Below are 24,239 nucleotides of genomic sequence, written 5' to 3'. Positions count from 1 at the left end.
GAACTTAGAGTGAGAGAGGGAGGATGCAGTTGCCGTGGTCCATGTAGGAAGCAATGACAGGTAGAATTGGGAATGATGTTCTGCTGAAAGAGTCTGAGGAATTAGGCTCCAAATTAAAATACAGAACCTCAAAGATGATAATCTCTGCATTGTTACCTGAACCGTGCTGCAATTGGAATAGGGTCCAGCAGATTAGAGAATTAAATGTGTGGCTCAAAGAGTGGTGTCGGAAGAAGAGGTTCTGACACCTGGGGCACTGGCAGCAGTTCTGGGGAAGGAAGGAGCTGTTCCATTGAGATGGTCTTGGTTCAGCGTACTGGCGAATAGTATAAACTGGGCTGTGAATAGGACTTTAAACTATAAGGAGATGTAGGGTCGAGTGGTCAAGTGCAAAGAGATCTAGAAATTTAAAGAGAAGGCGAGGCAATAGAGTAGTGTGGTGATTTGTGTAAAGGCAAGCAGAGTGGAACCGGAAGCGACAGAGAGTTTAATGGTAATAATGCCTCAGCAAATAATAGTAGTAAAAAAAAGGCTCTTTATCTGAATGCAGGAAGCATCCATCATTAGATAGATGATCTAGTGGCACAAATAGAGATAACCGATTTAGATCTAATTGCCATTTCAGAGACATGGTTACAAGGTGACCATGGTTGGGAATTAAATATTCCAGGGTACACAATATTTTGAAAAAAAGAGACAGAATGGAAAAGGAGGAGTAGCCCTAATAGTAAAGGGTGACACAAGGACAGCAGTGTGAAAAGATCTTGGTCAGAAGAGGTGCAGGCGGTCTCTTTGTGGGCCTGGGGGTGGTGGTCCCTCCTGATAGCGCAGCCTGTTCCCCACGGAGGGCACCCCCAGCAGCACAAGCCATCCCCGCTGGAGCACCTCCTGCCGCCCTCTTGACCAATTCCCCCCGCCTTGCCAGGCTCGCCTGGTGTTGCCAGGCGGCCTCCTCAGGTGCTGGAGTTCCTGGCTGCCACTGGTAAAATACCAGCAGTGATGGGAGGAAGCCCTTAAGTGGAACATAATTGGCCACTTAAGAGCCTTAATTGGCCTGAGACGGGCAGGCCGTTTGTCACCATCCCCGCTGCTCAAAATATACGGCCGGGGGTGGGAAGGTGTCGGGAACGGCACCCCCCGCCTCCCACTCAATTTTACGCACTCCACCCCTGCCTCCAGCCTGTTCCCAAGTGGGGGTGGGGGGGGGGGGAGTAAATTTCCAGCCATGGATAAAGCTATCTTAGATCTAGTGAAATGAGGCAGGATTAATTAGTAATCTCATAGTAAACGATCCTCTGGGAAAATCTGGGATCATAATACAATTGAATTCCATATTAGGTTTGAAAGCGACAGACTCCAGTCCCAAACTAGAATCTTAAACTTAAACAAAGCTAATTACATAGGTATGAGAGGAGAGCTGGCCAAGTTTGATTGAGTAAATAGCCTAAATGTATGGCAGTAAATAAAGAGTGTAAAACATTTAAAGAAACAATTCAAAATGTTCAACAAATATACATTCCATTAAAAAGCAATAACTCAGCAAGAAAGATCCATCCATGGCTTACTAGGGAAGTTAAGGATAGCATCAGATTAAAAAAAGACTTATTATGTTGCAAAGAATAATAGTAAGTCTGAGGATTGGGAGTGATCTAGAAACCAGCAAAGGGCGACCAAAACTATGACAAAAAGGGAAAAACAGAATATATGAGGAAACTAGCCAGGAATATAAAAACAGATTGTAAGAGCATTACAAGTATGTAAAATGGAGTGGCTAAAGTAAATGTTGGTCCCTTAGAGATGCAGAGACAGGAGAAATTATTCTGGAGAATGAAAAAATGGCAGAGACGTTGAACAAATACTTTGTGTCTGTCTTCACAGACATCCTGCCTGTCCCACGCAATTTTGATACCTAATGTATCACCATGTATGCACTCCCCACTCCGCTCAAAACCATGTGATCTCCTGGGAGAGGCGAAAAAATGGGGAAAAAACCCACGCCAATTTGTGGGGAGGGACATTCTGGAAGGTTCCTCTCTGACCCACTGGGCCATCAAAACTAGTCCAGATCATTCTGGCTCTGAATTCCATGAGTGCTTACCTTTTGTAAGAGAGGATGTCTGGCACAACCAGAAACAGGTCCAACTAATTCTATTAGTGCCATGTAAGTGAAAGTGGTTTTACTAAAGAGGTGTGCAACACCTCCATAGGCACTGACAGGGCACACAGTGTAATAGAAGGAAGCTTTTACCATTTTGGAAGTGACGCTTGTAATATTCCAGTACAGTATTTCTGCCAGAACAATTGAAATAAATCTCATTTTATCCTCAGAATGCAAATCGCATCACTTGGTGCATATGCTTTGTCAATTAGGACCATTCTTCAACTGATCAAGAATATAATTTCATTATAGGTTCATCTGTGGCTTTTAACTCTATAGTTTTGAAATATAAATAGACCAATCTGGATTGATACTTGTTAATTTTTTTTTCCTAATATCCATTTTATTTGTCAGGGCTTCAGGTACCTGTATTTGACACCTCAGGACTACACCAGAATTAGCCCCTTTAATTCTGTGCACTGTGAACACGTGGAGGAGAATGGAGAGTACAGGTGGGTATCACAAGCAGCCAAATTTGGAAATCTAAAATTACTATAGTCAGCATCTGAAATGTCTGATGAAGAGTGCGATAAAAGTGGAGCATAGGTTTGATAGTGTTCTTGGTTATGTAGCTTTTAAAAGTTTCTTTCACTAGTGGCACCATTCTCAAAACAACTGCATGCGAGGAAATTAGCTGTGTGTCTCTATTCCTGCCTGAAGCACATCAGAAACAAGCCAGTCAAGCTACTGATTGCTAACTGACTTGGAGCAAAATATTGACTCACATGCTGGAAACACACAATGTGCATCATCAGCCAATTAATAAACCTTATTATCTACTTAGGACAAATGTTTGTTTGGGCATCATAGAGGCCTTGAAAATTACAAAAGGATTTGATAGAGAATATCTTCTCTATGTTTACTCTATCTTTTCTGTCCGGTCCAGTCTCTTCCCACCTACATCCGTGACTCTTCTGATGCCGTTTCCTGTTTCCTGGCCCCAACCGCCTCCTCTTCACTATGGACGTCCAATCTCTCTACACCTCCATTCACTACCAGAATGGTTTGAGGACATGTCGCTTCTTCCTTGCATCAGTGGATGGGGACTGCCCAACCAGTCCCCATCCACCACCACCCTCCTCCGCTTGGCTGAACTTGTTCTCACATTGAACAACTTCTCCTTCAACTCCACACCCTTCCTTCAAGTAAAATGGGTCGCTATGGGTACCCGCATGGGTCCTAGTTATGCCTGTCTTTTTGTGGGATATGTCGAACATTCCTTGTTCCAGTCCTAAACAGGCTCCCTCCCCCAACTCTTTTTCCAGTACATTGATGACTGTATCGGTTCCGTTTCCTGCTCCTGCCCCGAACGAGGAAACTTTATCAACTTTGCTTCCAATTTCCAACATTCTCTTACCTTTACATAGTCCATCTCCGACACTTCCCGCCCCTTCCTCGACTTCTCTGTCTCCATCTCTGGGGATAGGCTGTCTGCTAATATTCATTATAAGCCCAACGACTCACACAGCTACCTCGACTACACTTCTTCACACCCTGCCTCCAGTAAGGACTCCATTCTATTCTCCCAGTTTCTCTGTTTCCAACACATCTGCTTTGATGATGCTACCTTCCACGACAGCGCTTCTGATATGTCTTCCCTTTTCCTCAACTGAGGACTCCCCCCAACTGTGGTTGACAGGCCCTCGACTGTGTCCGGCCCATTTCCCGCACCCCTACTCTCACCCCTTCCCCTCCTTCCCAGAACTGGGACAGGGTTCCCCTTGTCCTCACTTTCCACCCGACCAGCCTCCACATCCAAAGGATCATCCCCTGCCATTTCCGCCATGTCCAGCGTGATGCCATGACCAAACGCATCTTCCACTCCCTTCCCGTCAGCATTCCAAAGGGAGTGGAAGACTCCGAGCTTCCGGTTGCTGGCCATTTCAACACCCATCCCTGCTCTCATGCCCACATCTCTGTCCTGGACTTGCTGCAGTGTTCCAGTGAATATCAACGCAAGCTCGAGGAACAGCATCTCATTTACCGATTAGGCACGCTACAGCCTGCCGGACTGAACATTGAGTTCAATAATTTCAGACCATGACAGACCCCCACTTTTTATTTTCAGTTTTTTTTTCTTTTTATTTTGGTTTGTTTCATCATTCATTTTTCTTACCATGTGCCTGCCCACTGTTATTTTCATGTTTGTGCTTTAGACCAGGGCTGTTCATTTTTCTGTCCATTAACACTCTCTTTGCACTAATGCTTTGTCTTTCAACACACCATTAACATACCGTTTGCCTTTGCTCCATGACCTTCTGGTCAGTTATTCTCTGTAATCCTGTCCTATCAACACCTTCCCTTTTGCCATCTCTTGCCCCACCCCCTGCTTTATTTGCTTAAAACCTATTACATTTCTAACCTTTGCCAGTTCTGATGCACACTGCAGACCTCAATGGAAAGGAAGATACTGTAGAAGAAGTGTGAGAAGTATAAAGTTTCTGACACGTGTCATATTCTAGCTAATTACAATTTTGATTGAAGCACAAGGGATACAGAGGCCAGATGCAAATGCCATAGATAAAAATAGCTGTAAGATTTTGAATAAGACTAGGGTGCTACTAAGCTATTGAGAGACTAACATCTTGCAAACTGCAAAGAAAAGCGATCCAAAGAAATTCAACCAGATGCTTGCCTATATAATTCCTTAATGAACTGGTTCAACATTATTATTATTTGAGCTGTTTTTTTTGCAATGGCTACATTTTGCTGTTGCTGTGCTGTGAATGACTGAATCCATGAATAAACCTATTTTGCTAATACCATCTGATACAAAAGTGTCTGGCATGACTAATACTTGTCCTCAGATTTTGGATGCATAGTTTAAAATCCTATGCATAAATCCTGAAACAATAAATAGAAAAGTGAAGTCACATGGGATCAGAGGTGAGCTGGCAAGCTGGATACAGAACTGGCTCTGTCATAGGAGACAGAGGGTAGCAGTGGAAGGGTGCTTTGCTGAATGGAGGGATGTGACTGGTGGTGTTCCGCAGGGATCAGTGCTGGGACCTTTGCTGTTTGTAGTATATATAAATGATTTGGAGGAAAGTGTAGCTGGTCTGATTAGTAAGTTTGCGGACGACACAAAGGTTGATGGAGTTGCGGATAGTGATGAGGATTGTCAGAGGATACAGCAGGATATAGATCGGTTGGAGACTTGGGCGGAGAAATGGCAGATGGAGTTTAATCTGGACAAATGTGAGGTAATGCATTTTGGAAGGTCGAATGCAGGTGGGAAGTATACAGTAAATGGCAGAACCCTTAGGAGTATTGACAGGCAGTGAGATCTGAGCGTACAGGTCCACAGGTCACTGAAAGTGGCAACTCAGGTGGATAAGGTAGTCAGGAAGGCATACGGCATGCTTGCCTTCATCGGTTGGGCATAGAGTATAAAAATTGGCAAGTCATGCTGCAGCTGTACAGAACTTTAGTTAGGCCACACTTAGAATATTGTGTGCAATTCTGGTCGCCACACTACAAGAAGGACGTGGAGGCTTTGGAGAGGGTACAGAAGAGGTTTACCAGGATGTTGCCTGGTCTGGAAGGCATAGGCTATGAGGAGAGGTTGGATAAACTTTAGATTAGATTAGAGATACAGCACTGAAACAGGCCCTTCGGCCCACCGAGTCTGTGCCGAACATCAACCACCCATTTATACTTATCCTGCACTAATCCCATATTCCTACCAAACATCCCCACCTATCCCTATATTTCCCTACCACCTACCTATACTAGTGACAATTTATAATGGCAAATTTACCTATCAACCTGCAAGTCTTTTGGCTTGTGGGAGGAAACCAGAGCACCTGGAGAAAACCCACGCAGACACAGGGAGAACTTGCAAACTCCACACAGGCAGTACCCGGAATCGAACCCGGGTCCCTGGAGCTGTGAGGCTGCGGTGCTAACCACTGCGCCACTGTGCCGCCCACTTGCATTGTTTTCACTGGAACGATGGAGGTGGAGGGGCGACATCATAAAGGTTTACAAAGATATGAGCGGCATGGACAGAGTGGATAGTCAGAAGCTTTTTCCCAGGGCGGAGGAGTTGGTTACTAGGGGACATAGGTTTAAGGTGAGAGGGGCAAAGTTTAGCGGGGATGTGCGAGGCAAGTTCTTTACACAGAGGGTGGCAAGTGCCTGGAACTTGCTGCCGGGAGAGGTGGTGGAAGCAGGTACGATAGCGACGTTTAAGAGGCATCTAGACAAATACATGAATAGGATGGGAATAGAGGGATATGGTCCCCGGAAGTGCAGAAGGTTTTAGTTTCAGCAGGCATCAAGATCGGCGCAGGCTTGGAGGGCCGAATGGCCTGTTCCTGTGCTGTACTGTTCTTTGTTCTATCTATCGTTGACCCGGGGCTCACTGTCCGAAATTACTTTGTTCAATAGATCACACTTTAAATCATAAGGAGCAAGGATGCTTTCCTATGGGAACCATGAAGCATTATAAAAGCGTAATTCCAATATTTTCTGTTTTTGCATTTGAGAAATTAATGCTGCATATGATGAGCTTAATATCACTTAATTTCTGTAACTCTATTTAAACATTTTTATAGTGAAAGCCCTGGAAGGCCCTTCCGCTCCATGCCAGTGATGTGGCACTTTGTTGCACTAAAATGGAGTGCAGTGGAGTAGGATGTGGGTTCTAGCTGTTATTTACCCCACCCTGTCAAAACAAAATACTGCAAACTCAGCCAAGCAATCTGGAAGAGATGATGAGTGGAGGCAAGTCACTTTCTCAGATAAAAAAAGAATCGAATCCAAGTAAGAACCAACACTTGCCTAAAGGCATATTGATGGACACAGGGAGCTGGATTTTAAGCAGCCCTGGACGTCGTGATCTGTGGTGGTGGGGGTGGGATCCTGAAGATGGCTCCGGATGAGGCCCGCCACGGACCTCGACGCCAGCAGGGCCCAGCCCGATCCACCCAGCGGAGGCAAGGCTCCGTGGTGGCCCCCTCACCGCTGCTTTAAATATACTCACCTGCAATCTTGAGGCCCCGCTGTGATCTTCCATGTGGCAGATGGCACTCCCATGTCTTCAGATCCCGGTCTGGGGAAACGAGGCGCGACACTGGTGGGGAGGGGGGGAGGAGGTAAGTTTATCAGTGCAGGAGTGGTGGTGCTTCATCTAATAGGGCTTCATTTTGTTTTCCCGGCGGGTGTAAAAAATAATGGCCGGGATGTGCGGGCTGCATGCTGCCATGCGCCACAATCTTGAGCCCGGTGACTCATTAGAATATGCAGGGCGGCTGCCCTCCCCCAATCATGTGGCGGAGGCAGCCTCAGCGACACGTGAATGGTGTCAACTGTCTCTGCGCATGCGCTGGTGCCATTTTTAAAGGGCTCCCTGACGTGCGTAGGGAATGCAGAGTTGCCCCCGTCCCCCTCCACTACACTGGGAATAATTGTTTGCCCAGCCCCCCCACTACACTAAAATTGCAGAGATCACACTGTCCCCCCACCTACTACTCTACAGATGCTGGGTACCCCCCCCAACCCCACCCTTCCCCATCTCGGCGGCGCCAGCTTTCCCTGGACTGGAAAGTGATGGTGCGGGTGTGCCGCCTGTCGCACTGAAGATTCAGAACTGAAGGTAAGATCGTGAGTAGTTCAATTTAAATGAATGCAGAGCGTTAATTTCAATATTTAAATTGTAGTTCCGTCGCAGAGCAGCGGAGGGCCCACCACGGAGCTTCCCCACCGCCGGGAGCATCGGATCTGGCAGTCCCGGTGTTGATTTCCGTGGTGGGCCGCTGCCGTTCCGATCTTCCGGCTCCCCCCGCATGGAGCCGGATGTCAGGAGCAGAACAAAATTCATCCCATAGTGTGGGCCCAAAAAATGTTCTAAGACTAATGAGTGGACTGTGATGGTAATCATCAATCCTCTTCTATATGCAATGTGGAAGCAGAGGCAGTTTGCTATGCTGGGCCTTCAGAAAAGACTGTACCTCTATACTTTAGTTAAATAATATCTTTTTTATGGAAGCTACAGTTAGTAGTGAAAATGTTATAAACTTTTACAGTTCTTGTTCCAAACATCATTTGCAGCATCATTCGTGGCCTATTCAACAAAATTAGTTGTGTAGGAAAGGCTCTTTGACCTTTCTAACTATGGTTTGGTTTTCTAGATATGTTATAACTGACATTATTGGCAAGGAGGAAGGCTTGGGGGTGGAGAACCTGCGTGGAGCTGGAACCATTGCTGGAGAATCCTCCCTCGCTTACAATGAGATCATCACAATCAGTCTGGTAAGTGTGACAGACTTGTGTGCCTCCACAATTATACATTTACCAGTGGATCTTCTATGGCATTGCTCACAGTAAGTCAGATGATGGAATGTTTTATAAGGATCAGAGTTATACCATGTAATACACAATGTGGTGTTCTGCTGCTTAGGTGGAGCTGTGTCACTTTAATGTCACAAAGTAAACACAGGCTCAAGTCAACTGCTTAATTAATAAACACTGAAGATTGAAAAATAATTGTAAGTTTTAGGGTGGAGGTCAGATCATTCTTCTTAATCAAAAACTAAAACTGGATCATCCATGACATTACTCACAGGAAGTTGGAGGATCTGATGTTTTATAAAAATAGGAAGATGATACAGTTATGATAATTTTGCATTTGGGAATAAAATAAATGGTTAAAAATGTAAGATAAATTTAGTTGCATACACATAGAAATGACAAATTAATGAACAGAGAATTGGATGGAATTCTGTATACGGTGGTCTTCATATAATTTTCTGTTTAATAATAAAGGGAGGTTTAGTTAAAAGTAAATTTAAAGTAAAATTGTAAATGGCAAAGTATTTATGTGGTCTGGAGGCTTATAGCTGTTGAGGTTTTGCTGGGAATGAAATGATGTGGTCTGGCTGTTCATGCGTTCAATATTGGTGCTGTATGGGAGAGAGATGAGTACTGTGACATGTTTTTCAGTTCTGTAATGTTTTTGAGGAACACAGGGCTAACGTGGGTGTGTGGCTGACATCACTGGTCAATGGAGAGAAAGTAGTCATTAATCATTGTTTTAAGTGGGACACGAGCTCTTGTTTTCTTTTAAACTGCAACAGTCTTACAGAGTGGGAAGCTTGATTACAATCATGGGAATGGGTGGAATAAGTAGTAGATGTTTAGAGAAAGAAAGTTATCATGAAATTGAGTAAATTAGCGTCAAGACCTTTTTTCTATTATCTAAATGAGCATTGAAACAGTAAAATAAATATCAGTGTTTCCAGTCAAAAGGAACTTTTGTACTCATCCCTTTGTAATGGAGTTGATTTGGAACCTAAAGTGCTCAATAGGTCACAAGCAAAAGGAAAGAAAATGGAGCAGAAATTTTACAATAGAATTAGTGCTAAAAATGCCGCATTAGATCACTCCCTAAGAAAATGATCACATTAGAGACAGCTGTCTGTGGAGGAGGAGATCTCTTCTTGGAGCCTAGTTTAGAAATAAATGATCTAGCTTACACCTAAAGAATGGTGAGTTAAAAATGCTTTCAAAACCTTTGCAATTTGACTGTCTTCAGGAGAGAAATTTGAGAGAAAATTGTAGTTAACAGATGTGTGTCTGAAACAGTAAATAATCCCAAGCATTAAACAAAAAGTAGAGATAGGCTTGCACATTTGAGAGTTGCTGGAGAGGACTCCACTATGATAAACAAAAGCTAAAAAAAACTTTGTAAGACATGATGGAGTAAAAATTATCCTGCACACTGTTGTAATAGATTAGTTGATATGTTTGGTGAAATTCCTCAGTTCCTGTTCTTAATGGGTTAAAAACTTCATTAAAATAGCAAACCGTAGAATTTCACCTGAACATGATAACCAGTTTGTGACAAATACTGTATAAAGGAACTTCTCCCCCAAGGGCTTTTTAGGTATCTATCAATACCATCTTCAACTGTTAACTGCTAGCGAAAATGTCTGGCCAGAAAAACTTAGATATTCCATTTGTGTTTTGCAGGTGACGTGCCGTGCAATTGGAATCGGAGCATACTTGGTGAGGTTGGGACGGCGTGTGATCCAAGTGGAAAATTCTCATATCATTCTCACTGGAGCCAGTGCACTGAACAAGGTCAGAATAAAGTGTTTGGTTTCCATTACAGCTGACAAAATGTTGCCAAATTAGACCCAAAAGCCCATTGATCCTTTTGAGCTAGATTTGAATCACTGAAATTCCCATTCCTACTGCCATGACAGGATGACGTGATGGAATGGGCAGGTGTAACATCAAGGGTGGATACAATCCACTTGTGCAGAGAACAGGAAGTAGGGGATGCACTGGTCACTGTTTTCCAAAGTAGAGATGGTGCATACATTGAGAATCAATCGTAGAAATGAAGCTTCCAAAGACTAAGTTGGGGTGTTGTGCTTTGATCTCTCGGACCTGTGTCCAGATCCTGTTAAGAATGATGTGATGAAGCATTGGGATCTGCTGCTGTAAGGATCCAAATGGAAATTAATCAGGAACTTGTGCCAACTTGTAAGTGAGCAGAAAAGATCCAAAGAACAAAGCTGCCACTGATTTGAATATTTGAATGGTAGACTCCCTCCAAGGGCATAAAGAAGGCTGATAAATGCAGTAACAGGCTACAGCTTGTTTTGAAGAAGAATAGAGGGGGCTTTACTCCACATAGAACAATGTTATTATCTAACCTGTAAGTGCTGATCGTCACTGACAGCAAAACCTGTTCTGTTCCCCAGAAATGAGGTTGCTCACCCTGATGTTTACTGACATGGAAGTTGGCTTTCTGTCCTCGCCAGACTGATATTTAACTTACTCACATTATTTTGTTTCTGACAGTGTGAACTAACTGCACAGGTAGAATTATCTCTGATCCAAGTCACTGTTTTCCATAGTCACAGTCAAAGAAAATAGCTTTTCTTTTCTTTCACCCCATCCTGTTGAGTATGTTATGTCGTTCATTCCTAACAGGTTCTTGGCCGTGAAGTGTACACATCCAACAACCAGCTGGGTGGAGTGCATATCATGCACAGCAATGGAGTATCACACACCACTGTCCCTGATGATTTTGAAGGAGTTTATACCATCTTACAGTGGCTCTCCTACATGCCTAAGGTATGCCTGTGTAGGGTTACAGCATAGCTCAGTATGAATACAGCTTGTAGTAAAAAGTGGACGTTGCTTCATTAGTTTAAGCCGTCAAAGTCTCAATTGTGGATTATTCTACTTATACCAAATTTTTCTAGCACGATTGTTGTCTGTCTAGTGTAAATGAAGCAGTTTATAGGGTTAGTTGAAACAAAGTAGAAAAAAGAAAAGGAATAAAGGTTCTTGAATGCTATTCTCCTTATGATGAAAGGGGATGAATTTCTTCCCTTTCCTCGTCTTCCTCAGTCCTGTAGTCTTTCTGGGCCATGTATTACCTGTGGTCAAAAGTGTGATGCGAGATGATCTCGCAGGCCTCAACTAATGTCCTTTCAAGCCTCCTGTTGTAAAGCATGTTAAAGTAACTTTTCATTCTATTCTTTTTCTATCCCAGGGGAAAGTGTGGCCTCCGATCAGCACCTCCCTATCGGAGAATAGTTTAAATCGGAGGACTCCGGTACAGGGATTAAACCCTGTTAAATAAAACTAACATAAACCCCATTTACTACCTGAGAAAACTACACATTCTTGGGATGACCAACACAAGGCAGAGTGCAATAATCCAACAGTATGGCACAGGATTCATACATTTACTAATATCAATATTCATATATTGTTCCAAATATATATCCCACATGCTTTCCCTGCCCCTCTATAAAGGAAGTAACTCTGATCAGATTAAATATTAATTTCTATCAGGCTATTCTTACGACGTCAGTAGAGACCAAGAGATATGAACGCTCCAGACCAATTAGAGGATTACACAACAACATTTCATGTTTTAAGACTTTTACTGTAACTAAACTAAAAATCAACATTAATTAGGCAATACTTAGTAGGTAGCTAATACACTAAATTACAGAGAAAGGTATTTCCCATGAACTTATTAAAACATTTGAAAACCCCACACCACATTTATACATTACACAGTGTTCACATCAATATGGTATCTTTGCAGTTAAAGGGCCCAGACTCCTCCTAGTTGGCAATGGGTTAAATCTCCCAGTATTCTTCTCAAAAGCCAATGTCCTCTTCGCTCACTTCTTCCGAGCACATTCGACCTGGACTTCCATTAATAAAGCAATCTCTGGTGAACCTGTTGCTCTTTTTTCCTCCGCAAATCTCAGCTTTTGAATTGGGTTCACGTCTCAGCAGCCTTTTGCTGTATTGCTGATCTGAGAGCAGTTGTTTTTTTTCTCTCTCTCTGTCTTTTGAGGCTGCCGTTGCTGGTCTTCATGTTTTCCTTTCAGCCGTACAGCCAAACCTAGGAAAGCCTGTTGAATTTATCCAGAACAAAAGTCAATAGATGTTTGCCTTTTACAATTTCTCAGAGTCCATAAGTCCAACCATGGCAAAACTACCTGGGCCTTGCTTTGATTCCAAGTGTTGAAGATTGCAACTTGAATTTGCATTTTTAGAGCTCCTGGCTCCCTGTTTACAATCTGAGTGGCTTGGAGAGCAAAAGCCATTGACTTCACATGTTACAACCTTGCACCTTGCTTTCAAAAGGGCCTTTGATCTGGGTTCCTTGTTTTCCGTGGTAACCAAGACCCCTGGGTTGTCTCTGGGCAGAATTAGTGTGAGGTCACATGTCTCCTCTAAATCCATTTTACACTGCATTAAAGATCACAGTTTTAAAAACATAACCATACTGCAAAGTCCAGCATTCATAACACTATCTTTTGCGATGTCTTTTAACATGTGGCATGAATGTTTGTTTTATTCTGTTGCTATAGAACAACACAAGTCCAGTGCCTGTGATCTCCCCAAAGGATTGTCCTGAGAGGGAAATTGATTTTGTTCCCACCAAGGCCCCATATGATCCTCGTTGGATGCTGGCTGGCAGACCTCATCCAAGTAAGAAGAACTTCATTATTCTGGAGAATAAGTGATGATTTAATGAATGGCTACAATTTAGCGCATATGGATTGGGTCTAGAAATTCCTCCATTTATTTACATTTATCCCATGAGTAAGTCTGCCAAAGGTTACATCACTCTACTTGTGGAATAATTGTAATGCAAAGGGGAATGTCTAGCGAAAGGTGTTGGGGAAAGAATAAGCACTAAAAAGACTGTTTACCTAGTGACTGGTTTGGGAGAATAATTTGTTTCTTATATGATTATTCTTAATCTGCAGCTATCAAAGGTGCCTGGCAAAGTGGTTTCTTTGACCATGGATCCTTCAGTGAAATCATGAAACCCTGGGCACAGACTGTAGTTGTGGGAAGAGCAAGGTAAGAACCAGTAAATTACCATCCAGCTTAATGTTTTGAGGCTAAGGTTAGGAGAGGGAGTGGCGCAGTGGTTAGCACCGGAGCCTCACAGCTCCAGCGACCCGGGTTCAGTTCTGGGTACTGCCTGTGCGGAGATTGCAAGTTCTCCCTGTGACTGCGTGGGTTTCCGTCGGGTGCTCCGGTTTCCTCCCACAGCCAAAGACTTGCAGGTTGATAGGTAAATTGACCATTGTAAATTGCCCCTAGTGTAGATAGGTGGTAGGAAAATGGTGGGGATGTAGTAGGGAATATGGGATTAATGTAGGATTAGTATAAATGGGTGGTTGTTGGTCGGCACAGATTTGGTGGGCCGAAGGGCCTGTTTCAGTGCTGTATCTTTAAATAAAAAAATTTTTAAACTACAGCTTTTAGCCCATTCCCTTGTGCTGCTCAGAAACTCCAAATGTGCTGCACTTCATGCCCTTCCTCCTCCTTGAATCTTCACTCTGTTGAAATCAAGACCATTTTGTTACACCATTTCCTACTCTAACTCATACTATCCCTCAACCTTTCCTTCTTCCTACAATATACCAAGCTCAACACTGATCTGTTCAATATATAGTTTTAACTTAATCTTTCTGCACTTTGGGCTTTGGACCTTCACCTAGTTTCTTCAATAAATTAAATTGAATAAACAAAGTATTTCTCAAGGGGAACTGGAACTCTCAAAATACTCAACATTGTGGCTTGTTTGCTAGGAAATGCAGTTTCCTCACAAAATGCTTTTAATGGAACCCAATTCATTGTGCAGTTGATGAATATGAAGTGCTGAAAAGGGGGACACATTTATAGGGCTGAATTTTATAGGGACCTCAATGTCGGAATCTGTGGTGGGAGTGGCATGAAGATTGCCCCGGATCAGTGCGGAGGGCAGGGGGGAGTGGGGTCAAACTTACTTGATTGGTCTAGGGGATGATGAGAAGGGATAAAATTAAAAGTTTCTGACCTATGAGGGGAGGACAGGAAGGTCAGGTACAGAAGGTGAGTATTTTGCAGGGGGAGAGGACAAAGAGGGAGGAAGGTCAGGTACAGAAGGTGAGTATTTTGTGGGGGGAGAGGACAAAGGATGAAATGTAAATCTATTGGGGAGATGGGCGAGGGGCTGTGAACATTTATTTCATTATCTGTAATAACTTTTAAAGTAATGTCTCTTTAAAAATTTTAAGTAAATTTAAGGGCTGGAAGCCCTTTAAAGATGGTGCCTGTGCAGTGGCGCCAGATGTCATTGCTGGGGATGGCTTGCCCGCCCCCTCCACGTCATCGGGGTTGGCGGTCCACCCCAGCCATGTTAATGAGCTGCTGCTTTTAAGATCACGGCGGCTCCACGGAGTGAAACCCGTGCTTGCGGGCTGCCATCTTTTACAGCCGCCGCTGTACTCAGCGGCGACAACATAGAATCCAGCCCACAGTGTCCATTGCATTACTTGCTCATACAGAGCAGCTTATCACATCATAATGTCTCATAGGTCTTCACGCGATGAAATACTTTGAAGTACAGTAAGATTTATGTAGACAAATATATCATCAGAGCATATATTGAAGGCACTAAATAAATTACTGTAACTTTGCAATGTTGGGACTGCCTGTAGCCTTGAGTCTAATAACACCACTGCATTTTAGCCTGTTGGGGGAGTGGGAAGGAGAAAGAACGGGGTTACATAACACATCAGAATTTTTTTTATAATTGGCAGTCTGAGAGCTGATGGCTCTAAAAGCCACTTTTAGGGCTGTTGAGGTAACTGATTTTTTTTAAATTAAACAATCAAACCCAAGTAGGTATCAACTTTGAACTTTATCAGAGATAACTTCAACAGGAAAGTTGTAAAAATTGTTTACATTTGAAGCTACAGCAAGGTACGTGATTTATTTGGTTAAAGTGTATATTTTATCTCCTGGTATTTGGTAAGGAAAACATTATTTATGTTCTTTTTAGAATAAAAATTTCATCCATGAGCAACACGATGGAAAATCTGTATTTAAAATATATATGTATCTGGCATGTAGTGAGTATATACTAAACATCCATCATAAAAGTGTCCTGATTGGTTATTGAAAAATTTGAAGCAATAAAGTTTACTGGGCGCGTCTGTCATGCAGACCCCCCACCTGCCAAGAATGAAGCGTATTAATTTTGTCATATGAACATTGATTTTAAACTGTTGCTGGAGCAAGGAAATGACTTGTTAAACAGATCAGCTGTGGCTGGAAAAAACATTTGCATACTAACAGACAGTGCTTGGAGGGACAAAGGGGCTATTCCCTGCTCCAATTTAACTCACAATGGACTTTGAGCACCAGGTATTGTGTGTAAGAAGAGACATTCCAGGGTCAGCTAAGACAAGAGAATCCACAAATCGACATGGACAGACCAGCTAGTCACATGACTAACCTGCTTGGCAACCTGGGTTTTTCTGAATTGTACAAAGAGTTTGAATGAAAAAAGACTGTTTGCTCCTGGAGTGAGACGACCTCTCCTGTCTGCTTCATTCTCTGTCTCACAAGCCTCTGGACCCACTGAGGACACATGAACTTCAAGAGAGAAAAGTCTCCTGCATTGAACAAGGTTTAAGAAGAATACTGGGCCAACGAAAAGCAAGACCTACCTACAATCAAGGACTTTACAGCGAGCTCGAAGAACAGTAACTAAAAACATCTTCAGATATTGCCTCAAACCTTTCCACTTTATTTCTTCTGTTCTTTTCTGGCTCCATCTGCATGTGTGTATCGCATATGCATGCTAGCGTGGGCGCGTCGCATATCCATAGGCATTAATTGAATTAGAGTTTAAGTTTAACAAAGTTCAACCTTTTTTCTTTAAACCTAAGAAAACCGGTTTGGCTAGTTTCTTTGCATTATAATTGGAAGTTAGTGAACAAGGATTCACTAACTGGGAGCTAAAAAAAAAAGTGTATTAAAAATAAAACCCTGTTGCGGTAAGACCAGGTGAAGGCTGAGAGGGAACCCTAGACCCCTTTCTCACCTGGTCGTAACAATATCTTTCTTCAATTTCTTTCTGAATCCTTTCAGCAGTGTGTGTACTTGCGACAGCATAACCTCTTAAAACACTATGAGCAGTGCTATGCAAGATCCACCAGCTACTTTAAAAGAAAATAAGATATAGTTCGATTGATTGTGAATTGAATGTCTGATTACCTTGCACAGGTTAGGTGGGATCCCTGTGGGAGTTATTGCAGTGGAGACTCGGACCGTTGAATTGACGAACCCAGCGGATCCAGCTGATCTGGAATCAGAATCAAAAGTGAGTAGGTAATCACTTTGGAGAAGCAGTGTTTTAGAATAGATGAGAAGAAAGACAGCCCTTTCTGATAGAGATGGGCAAGCTGCCTATTAATTAGATCAGTTTAAGCAGACTGCTTTGGCTGAAATGATTTGCGTTTCTGTCTAAAACTCTTTAGATAGTTGATCTTAGCTGGGCAATAATTGGTGTACTGCATTTGGCACACCTGAGCTAAGGAGGGGGAAAAATCACCAAGTGTGTCTGCTCTTGTTCACAATCTGGTAAATTCTGCATGGTAATATAGTCATTGGATGTGGTTAAGATCATCCTTGGCTGTGGTGTCTTCTGTGGTCAAATAGCTTGCCAACTTTCTAGCTTCACATGTGAAGAATGATCATTTGAGCTAGTAAAATGGCCTGTTGACATTTTCTACCTAGGCTCATACATGAAAACTGACAATTTGGCAAGAAGCCAGAAGGCTGTCACGATTGCTGGAATGATAATTCAGCCCAAGTTATCACCTTTTCAGGAGAGGAGAGAAAACAATTAAAATCCAAATTCTCCAAATTGCCATGAAATTCGCAAACACACAGCACATCAGGGAGCAGAAAACAAACTAATGGCCCAGAATTTTCTGTAACTGGTTAATGATCAGCACCTGTTGTTGGTTAGACTTGCCCTTGCCCATTTAATCTCTATGATATTTTGCACCACACGTTGCTGGAAGTGCGAGATAGAAATGGTGTGACACCCTCTACAGGGAATCTAGGATCTAAATGAACAGGGCAAGTTCCGAAGAAGGGTCACTGACCCGAGACGTTAACTCTGCTTCTCTTTTCACAGATGCTGCCAGACCTGCTGAGTGGTTCCAGCATTTCTTGTTTTTATTTTATATTAGGGCAAGCAACTGTATCTTCTTAAACAATCAGATTAAACGATTGTGGAGTGAGCAGTGCAAGATCTGAACATTGAATGGTGAATTCAATGTCAAATCAGGTACAGAAAGAGAAATAAAGAGAGGGAAGGAAAAAGTTTTTAAAAATTACATTTTTTTAAAAAATCACAACAAAAATTAAAACTTGAAAGAATGAGACTCCACACTTAAAATAGTTCATTTTCAGTGTCTGAGAGATTAACTGTTAGTAATTAACACTATTCATGCCATTAAAAGGTTACTTGGACTGAAATGGACAGTACTAACTTTCTGTGGCAAGTTTAGTTCATATCTACTGTGCAAGTACAGGAACTTTGCGCCATTTGAATAGTGAGTCTGACAGCAAGATATGGTTTTCATGAAGCTAATGACAGACAGGCACCTCTCAGAGATTTCAGATTTTCACATTTAATTGAGCATCTCTCCTTACCTGAATCTGCTGTGCAATTTTGTGCATAAATAACGGAGGGTGGCGGTAGCTTCAATGTTATTTTGACAGCAAATTTTGGGACCTGTTTTGGCAGGAGTAGTATGCTACAGCAGCCCTCAAATAATTACATAATTTTCTTAATTGATGCAGCTGATGGGCTGTTTCTGTTTTATTTAACAGATTGTTCAACAAGCTGGACAGGTGTGGTTTCCAGACTCTGCTTTTAAAACTGCACAGGTCATTAAGGACTTCAAACGAGAGCGGCTTCCCCTTATTGTGTTTGCTAACTGGCGAGGGTTTTCTGGTGGAATGAAAGGTAAGGCTTGTGGTTTTACAGAAACAAATTGCTATCTCCTGAACTGCATAACAAGATTCTTTAATGTTAGTGTGCTGTATGGAGATTGTTGCATGATTATCAGTAATGTACTCAATGACATATTCCCTACTGGCCATTGTGTGGCCAGCAAGCATCCTTGTTTTAAAAAGATAATAGCATTCTTAATTACTTTATTGTTACCATAATTTTCAATTCAACTGCATTACTTGCTGTTAATACCTTTCCTCCCACCAGACAGTGAACTTATACATAGAAATACATAGAGGTTACAACACAGAAACAGGCCTTTCGGCCTAACGAGTCTGTGTCGGCATTTACCTACCATGTGAACAAATAGTTCTAGTCAATTTATCCACCCTGTTCCCGTCTAAACCTTCAATCTTTTTTCCTTTATCCAGCTATTCAATTGTAGTCCATTAAATATTTAGCGAGAATCCAAAATCAGATGGCCTTGTTAATCTTTTTATTCTGTTCCAAATGTGTTTTACACATATAGTTCAACCTCCATTGCAGAAAGAATCTACCTGCTGGATTATTGATAGTTGCCAAAATTTGGTCTTTCATGTTGGATAGAACAAAGGAGGCTGAGGGGTGACTTAATTGAGGTGTACAAAATTATGAGGGGCCTAGATAGAGTAGACAGGAAGGATCTGTTTCCCCTTGCGGAGAAGTCAATTACCACAGGGCACAGATATAAGGTGATTGGTAGAAGGCCTAGAGGGGGCATGAGGAAAAACTTTTTCACCCTGAGGGTGGTGAGTGTCTGGAATTCACTGCCTGGATTGGTGGTGGAGGCAGAAACCCTCAACTCATTTAAAAGGGACCTGGACTTGCACCTGAAATGCTGTAACCTGCAAGGCTACGGACCAGGTGCTGGAAGGTGGGATTAGATTGGGCAGCTATTTTTTTCAGCCGGTGCAGACACGCTGGGCTGAATGGCCTCTTTCTGTGCCATAACTTTTCTATGGTTCTATGGGTACATCATGCTCGAGGAGCGTGAATTCTGAGAAGTACAATGCAAATAACAAAAAGGAACGTGTAGGTTAATCAGCAACAAAAGGAAATAAAAGACAAAAAAGAAAGGAAACTGGAAGCTATGCAATGTGGTGAAATTTTATACATGGCTTTGTCTGTGAAGATTATGATGGGCAATTGGAAAAGTAAATAATCAAATTGTGGATGCTCCACTGTTATCTATTCACAGGGGCACAGCTGTTCTTTGAGGTTGTCATGACCTACTTTGATATGATCTGAAATGCTTCTAAATATTTTTACATCTTCCAAAAATGCAACAGAAACTTGACAGAGGCTGAGGATAAAGTCTTCGTATGGCTGCCTTTCTTCTGAGTTGATGATTAATCCAATTTGGACTGTCTGAATCCATTTTCTTGCCTTTTCCTGTTAGATATGTACGACCAAGTTCTGAAGTTTGGTGCCAGTATCGTAGATAGTTTGAGGGAGTTCCAGCAGCCTGTACTAGTTTACATCCCGCCTCAGGCTGAACTTCGAGGTGGCTCATGGGCAGTTATTGATCCAACAATCAATCCACTTTATATAGAGCTCTACGCGGACCGAGAAAGCAGGTACTGGTAAAAGGATGTTCAAATTCCATTGTCAGGTGAATGTAACAAGGCCCCCCCAAAAAAATCTGATGCTCAGTCTACTTTAGATATTTTACTCCTCCCCCATCAGGGCCCATATCAACTGAAATTATTGCCATCTTCTCCTAAGCTAACTGTTGCACAATGTAGAACAGGGAGAAAAGTTCAGCTGGTACAACAGTGAAGTATGCTGGTTTCCCCAGGCACTCCATTCCATGGAATTGTAATACAAGTTGGCGGCTAATATTTTCCCAACAATGAGGTAGATGTTGACATTGTGGGAAAGTGCAAAACAGGTGTTGGCAATTTGGCACCCATTTGGCATCGCTCCTCATTTTTATTTCCATTAACTATGGAACTACATCCCAATGAAGAGTTAGTGTTTGCAGAAGAGAGCAGGAAATTGACCAGAGCGAACAAATGAATAAATAAAGCCAGATGTTTGGGAGCAGATGCTATCCAGGGGGTAGTATTTTGTACTCAAGAGCCTAAAAAGGTGAGGAGGAGGGATAGAAAATTCAAACTCTTCCCGAAAGGGAGAGAGGGCATTTTAACTTTTTTTGCTACAAACACATATTTGATGTTCTTGCTAACAGCTTTACAAATTGACCTTAGCAATTTATTGATTCTTAACTGTGATTAAACATGAAACACATTCTAGAGAATTCCCTCCTTTCCTCACGCCTCAGGGGTGGTGTGCTTGAGCCTGAAGGCACTGTGGAGATCAAGTTCAGGCGGAAAGACTTGGTGAAGACAATGAGGAGAATAGACACCATTTATTCAGGCCTTGCTGATCAGTTGGGTAAGGAGAATGCTACCCTGTTGTCAAAGTATCTTAATTATAAACATGGGAACCCCTCCCCATTTGTGCCATTAATGGATCCTCTGACCTATGCTTTTGTAATTCTTGTAGGTTCTCCAGAGCTGTCTGAGAAAGTCCGTAAGGAACTAGAAGCCAAATTGAAAGCGCGAGAAGAGTTCCTGTTTCCAATTTACCACCAAGTGGCAGCCCAGTTTGCTGACTTACATGACACACCTGGCCGAATGCAGGAGAAAGGAGTTATTACAGTTAAGGAGAATTCACCTGCATCTTCTCAGTTTTTATGGGGCCATTAGATGAAAAGTGGGTCAGCAGTACTGTGGTGTAGAATGTGGTTTAATAGCCATGATTCCTCTTATGTGGTCCTGATCCCAGCTGTCCTGTTGGTAAGGCATTTTATGACTGCAGGACACTGTCTTGCAGGAAAGGGAAGTTGGGGTTTAGGGTGGTGGAGGGGGTGAGGGGTGCATTTAGCACCTGATGTTCTCCGTAGGGTGACATCCTGATCTTAACTGTGCAAAAGTGGAGGCCGTGGTGAAAAATACAGGTCTTTAGCTGACTGCCCACAACTTTGGATCTTCATCACGTTCACTCTTCCAGGAAAGGTAGACACTGTAGAGAGACTATAGCAGAAAGAAAGAAAACAACCTCAATGATCTCATTAAAAACCTTCACTAGGTTGCAGGCAGTAATGTCTTCCTGATGCAGGGATCCATTATACTGAAGTTTCACCATCCATGTGGTTTTGATACTCTGTGCCTTTTGTAATGTGACATTGCCTTGGCTGGGTAAGAGTTATTTACAATGTCTTAATAATGCAACTGATGTAATCAAAGCTTTTTCATTTCATGTTAAAGAAGGTTAGTATCTGTCACTGCACGTCATGCATTTTGCATTTTTCCATGGGAAACTTTAAGCTAAGATCAATTATTGTTCTTGATCGTTCCAAAGGCATTTCAGGTCTCTGCCATGCTGGTTGGCGACAGGGGAAGAGGTGCTCAAAGGAAGCTTGGAGTAGTGGCGGTGGTAGAAAGAAGGAGTAATAGGATGTGCCCTGTAACCTCTACAACTTACTCCTTATTTTTATCATTCACTATTACGCCTTCACTTGTGGAATGAGTTGTGGCCACTGAATGTCCTCTTGTAGCGCTGTTTCCCAATGTTTCTATCAAGCTGTCTTGAATCCCGATGTGGCCATTCTTTCTGTTTCAGGATATCCTCGAGTGGAAGAATGTGCGCTCATTTTTCTACTGGCGTCTCCGCCGTCTGCTGCTGGAGGAAATGGTGAAACAAGAAATTATAAAAGCAAACCAGGAGCTGAGTGATGGCCACATTCAGTCCATGTTGCGGAGGTGGTTTGTGGAGACCGAGGGAACTGTTAAGGTCTGTAGAGAAGAGATGGAACTGATAATGTAGAAGCGTTATCAATCAGTGCAGCCTTTCTAAATTTGTTAGTTAAATTTTTGAATGTGCTAAGGTGATGGGATTTCAGCACTGGCAAATTGAATAGTTTTCTGCCAGTGGAATTGCATAGAAATTACAACATTGAAAGTGTTTATCCTCCACACAAGCAATAGTCCTAATCCCACATGCCTGCTCTGATGCCATATCCTTTTATTTCCCTTTTCCTTCAACCACCCAACTAACCTAATCTCTAATAATAAAAACAAGAAATGCTGGAACCACTCAGCAGGTCTGGCAGCATCTGTGAAAAGAGAAGCAGAGTTAACGTTTCGGGTCAGTGACCCTTCTTCGGAACTGACAAATATTAGAAAAGTCATAGGTTATAAGTAGGTGAGGTGGGGGTGGGGCAAGAGATAACAAAGGAGGTCGAGATTGGACCAGGCCACAAAGCTGACCAAAAGGTCACGGAGCAAAGGCAAACAATATGTTAATGGTGTGTTGAAAGACAAAGCATTAGTACAGATTAGGTGTTAATACACTGAATATTGAACAGCAGCAAGTGCAAACCTGAAAAAAAATAGTGGGTAAGCAAACTGAACAAACTAAGATGAAATGAAATAAATGCAAAAAAAAAGATTGTAAAAAATGTAAAAAAAGAATGTAAAAAAAAGGAAGAAAAAATAACTAAAAATGAAAGTAAAAAGGGGGGCTGTCATGCTCTGAAATTATTGAACTCAATGTTCAGTCCGGCAGGCTGTAGTGTGCCTAATCGGTAGATGAGATGCTGTTCCTCGAGCTTGCGTTGATGTTCACTGGAACACTGCAGCAATCCCAGGACAGAGATGTGAGCATGAGAGCAGGGGGGAGTGTTGAAATGGCAAGCAACCGGAAGCTCAGGGTCCTGCTTGCGGACTGAGCGGAGATGTTCCGCAAAGCGGTCACACTCTACACCTCCATCCCCCACCAGGATGGTTTGAGGGCTCTCCGCTTCTTCCTGGAACAGAGGCCCGACCAGTCCCCATCCACCACCACCCTCCTCCGCCTGGCTGAACTTGTTCTCACATTGAACAACTTCTCCTTCAACTCCACGCACTTCCTTCAAGTAAAAGGTGTCGCTATGGGTACCCGCATGGGTCCTAGTTATGCCTGTCTTTTTGTGGGATATGTCGAGCATTCTTTGTTCCAGTCCTACTCAGGCCCCCTCCCCCAACTCTTTTTCTGGTACATTGATGACTGTATCGGTGCCGTTTCCTGCTCCCGCCCCAAACTGGAAAACTTTATCAACTTTGCTTCCAATTTCCACCCTTCTCTCACCTTTACATGGTCCATCTCTGACACTTCCCTTCCCTTCCTCGACTTCTCTGTCTCCATCTCTGGGGATAGGTTGTCTACTAATATCCATTATAAGCCCACCGACTCCCACAGCTACCTCGACTACACTTCTTCACACCCTACCTCCTGCAAGGACTCCATTCCATTCTCCCAGTTTCTCCGTCTCCGACGCATCTGCTCTGATGATGCTACCTTCCATGACGGTGCTTCTGATATGACCTTTTTCCTCAACCGAGGATTTCCCCCCACTGTGGTTGACAGGGCCCTCAACCGTGTCCGGCTCATTCCCCGCACCTCTACCCTCACCCCTTCCCCTCCCTCCCAGAACCGTGACAGGGTTCCCCTTGTCCTCACTTTTCACCCCATCAGCCTCCATATCCAAAGGATCATCCTCCGCCATTTCCGCCACCTCCAGCGTGATGCCACTACCAGTCGCATCTTCCCCTCCCTTCCCCTGTCAGCATTCCGAAGGGATCGTTTCCTCCGCGACACCCTGGTCCACTCCTCCATTACCCCCACCACCTCGTCCCCGTCCCATGGCACCTTCCCCTGCAATCACAGGAGGTGTAATACCTGCCCATTTACCTCCTC

The 24,239-nt window shown here is 43.0% G+C and overlaps 1 protein-coding gene across 8 annotated transcripts in view; it reads left to right on the top strand.

Moving 5' to 3' along the window:
• Nucleotides 1-24,239, top strand: part of acacb (acetyl-CoA carboxylase beta) — a 173,843-nt gene that overhangs the window by 141,470 nt on the left and 8,134 nt on the right. For 7 of the 8 annotated variants that reach the window (XM_068054741.1, XM_068054740.1, XM_068054735.1 and 4 more), the window contains 12 exons: nt 2,513-2,610; nt 8,293-8,413; nt 10,133-10,243; nt 11,105-11,248; nt 13,015-13,135; nt 13,417-13,513; nt 16,715-16,811; nt 18,335-18,470; nt 19,897-20,074; nt 20,782-20,894; nt 21,006-21,160; nt 22,125-22,295. In XM_068054741.1, the coding sequence (XP_067910842.1) occupies nt 2,513-2,610; nt 8,293-8,413; nt 10,133-10,243; nt 11,105-11,248; nt 13,015-13,135; nt 13,417-13,513; nt 16,715-16,811; nt 18,335-18,470; nt 19,897-20,074; nt 20,782-20,894; nt 21,006-21,160; nt 22,125-22,295 (1,542 nt within the window). Of the gene's footprint in view, nt 1-2,512; nt 2,611-8,292; nt 8,414-10,132; nt 10,244-11,104; nt 11,249-13,014; nt 13,136-13,416; nt 13,514-16,714; nt 16,812-18,334; nt 18,471-19,896; nt 20,075-20,753; nt 20,895-21,005; nt 21,161-22,124; nt 22,296-24,239 lie in introns of those variants that run through there. The other variant, XM_068054742.1, reaches the window with a different exon arrangement.

The sequence above is a fragment of the Heterodontus francisci genome, chromosome 23, assembly GCF_036365525.1.
Source record: "Heterodontus francisci isolate sHetFra1 chromosome 23, sHetFra1.hap1, whole genome shotgun sequence".
NCBI lineage: Eukaryota > Metazoa > Chordata > Chondrichthyes > Heterodontiformes > Heterodontidae > Heterodontus > Heterodontus francisci.
This window is presented reverse-complemented; position numbering and strand designations above follow the sequence as displayed.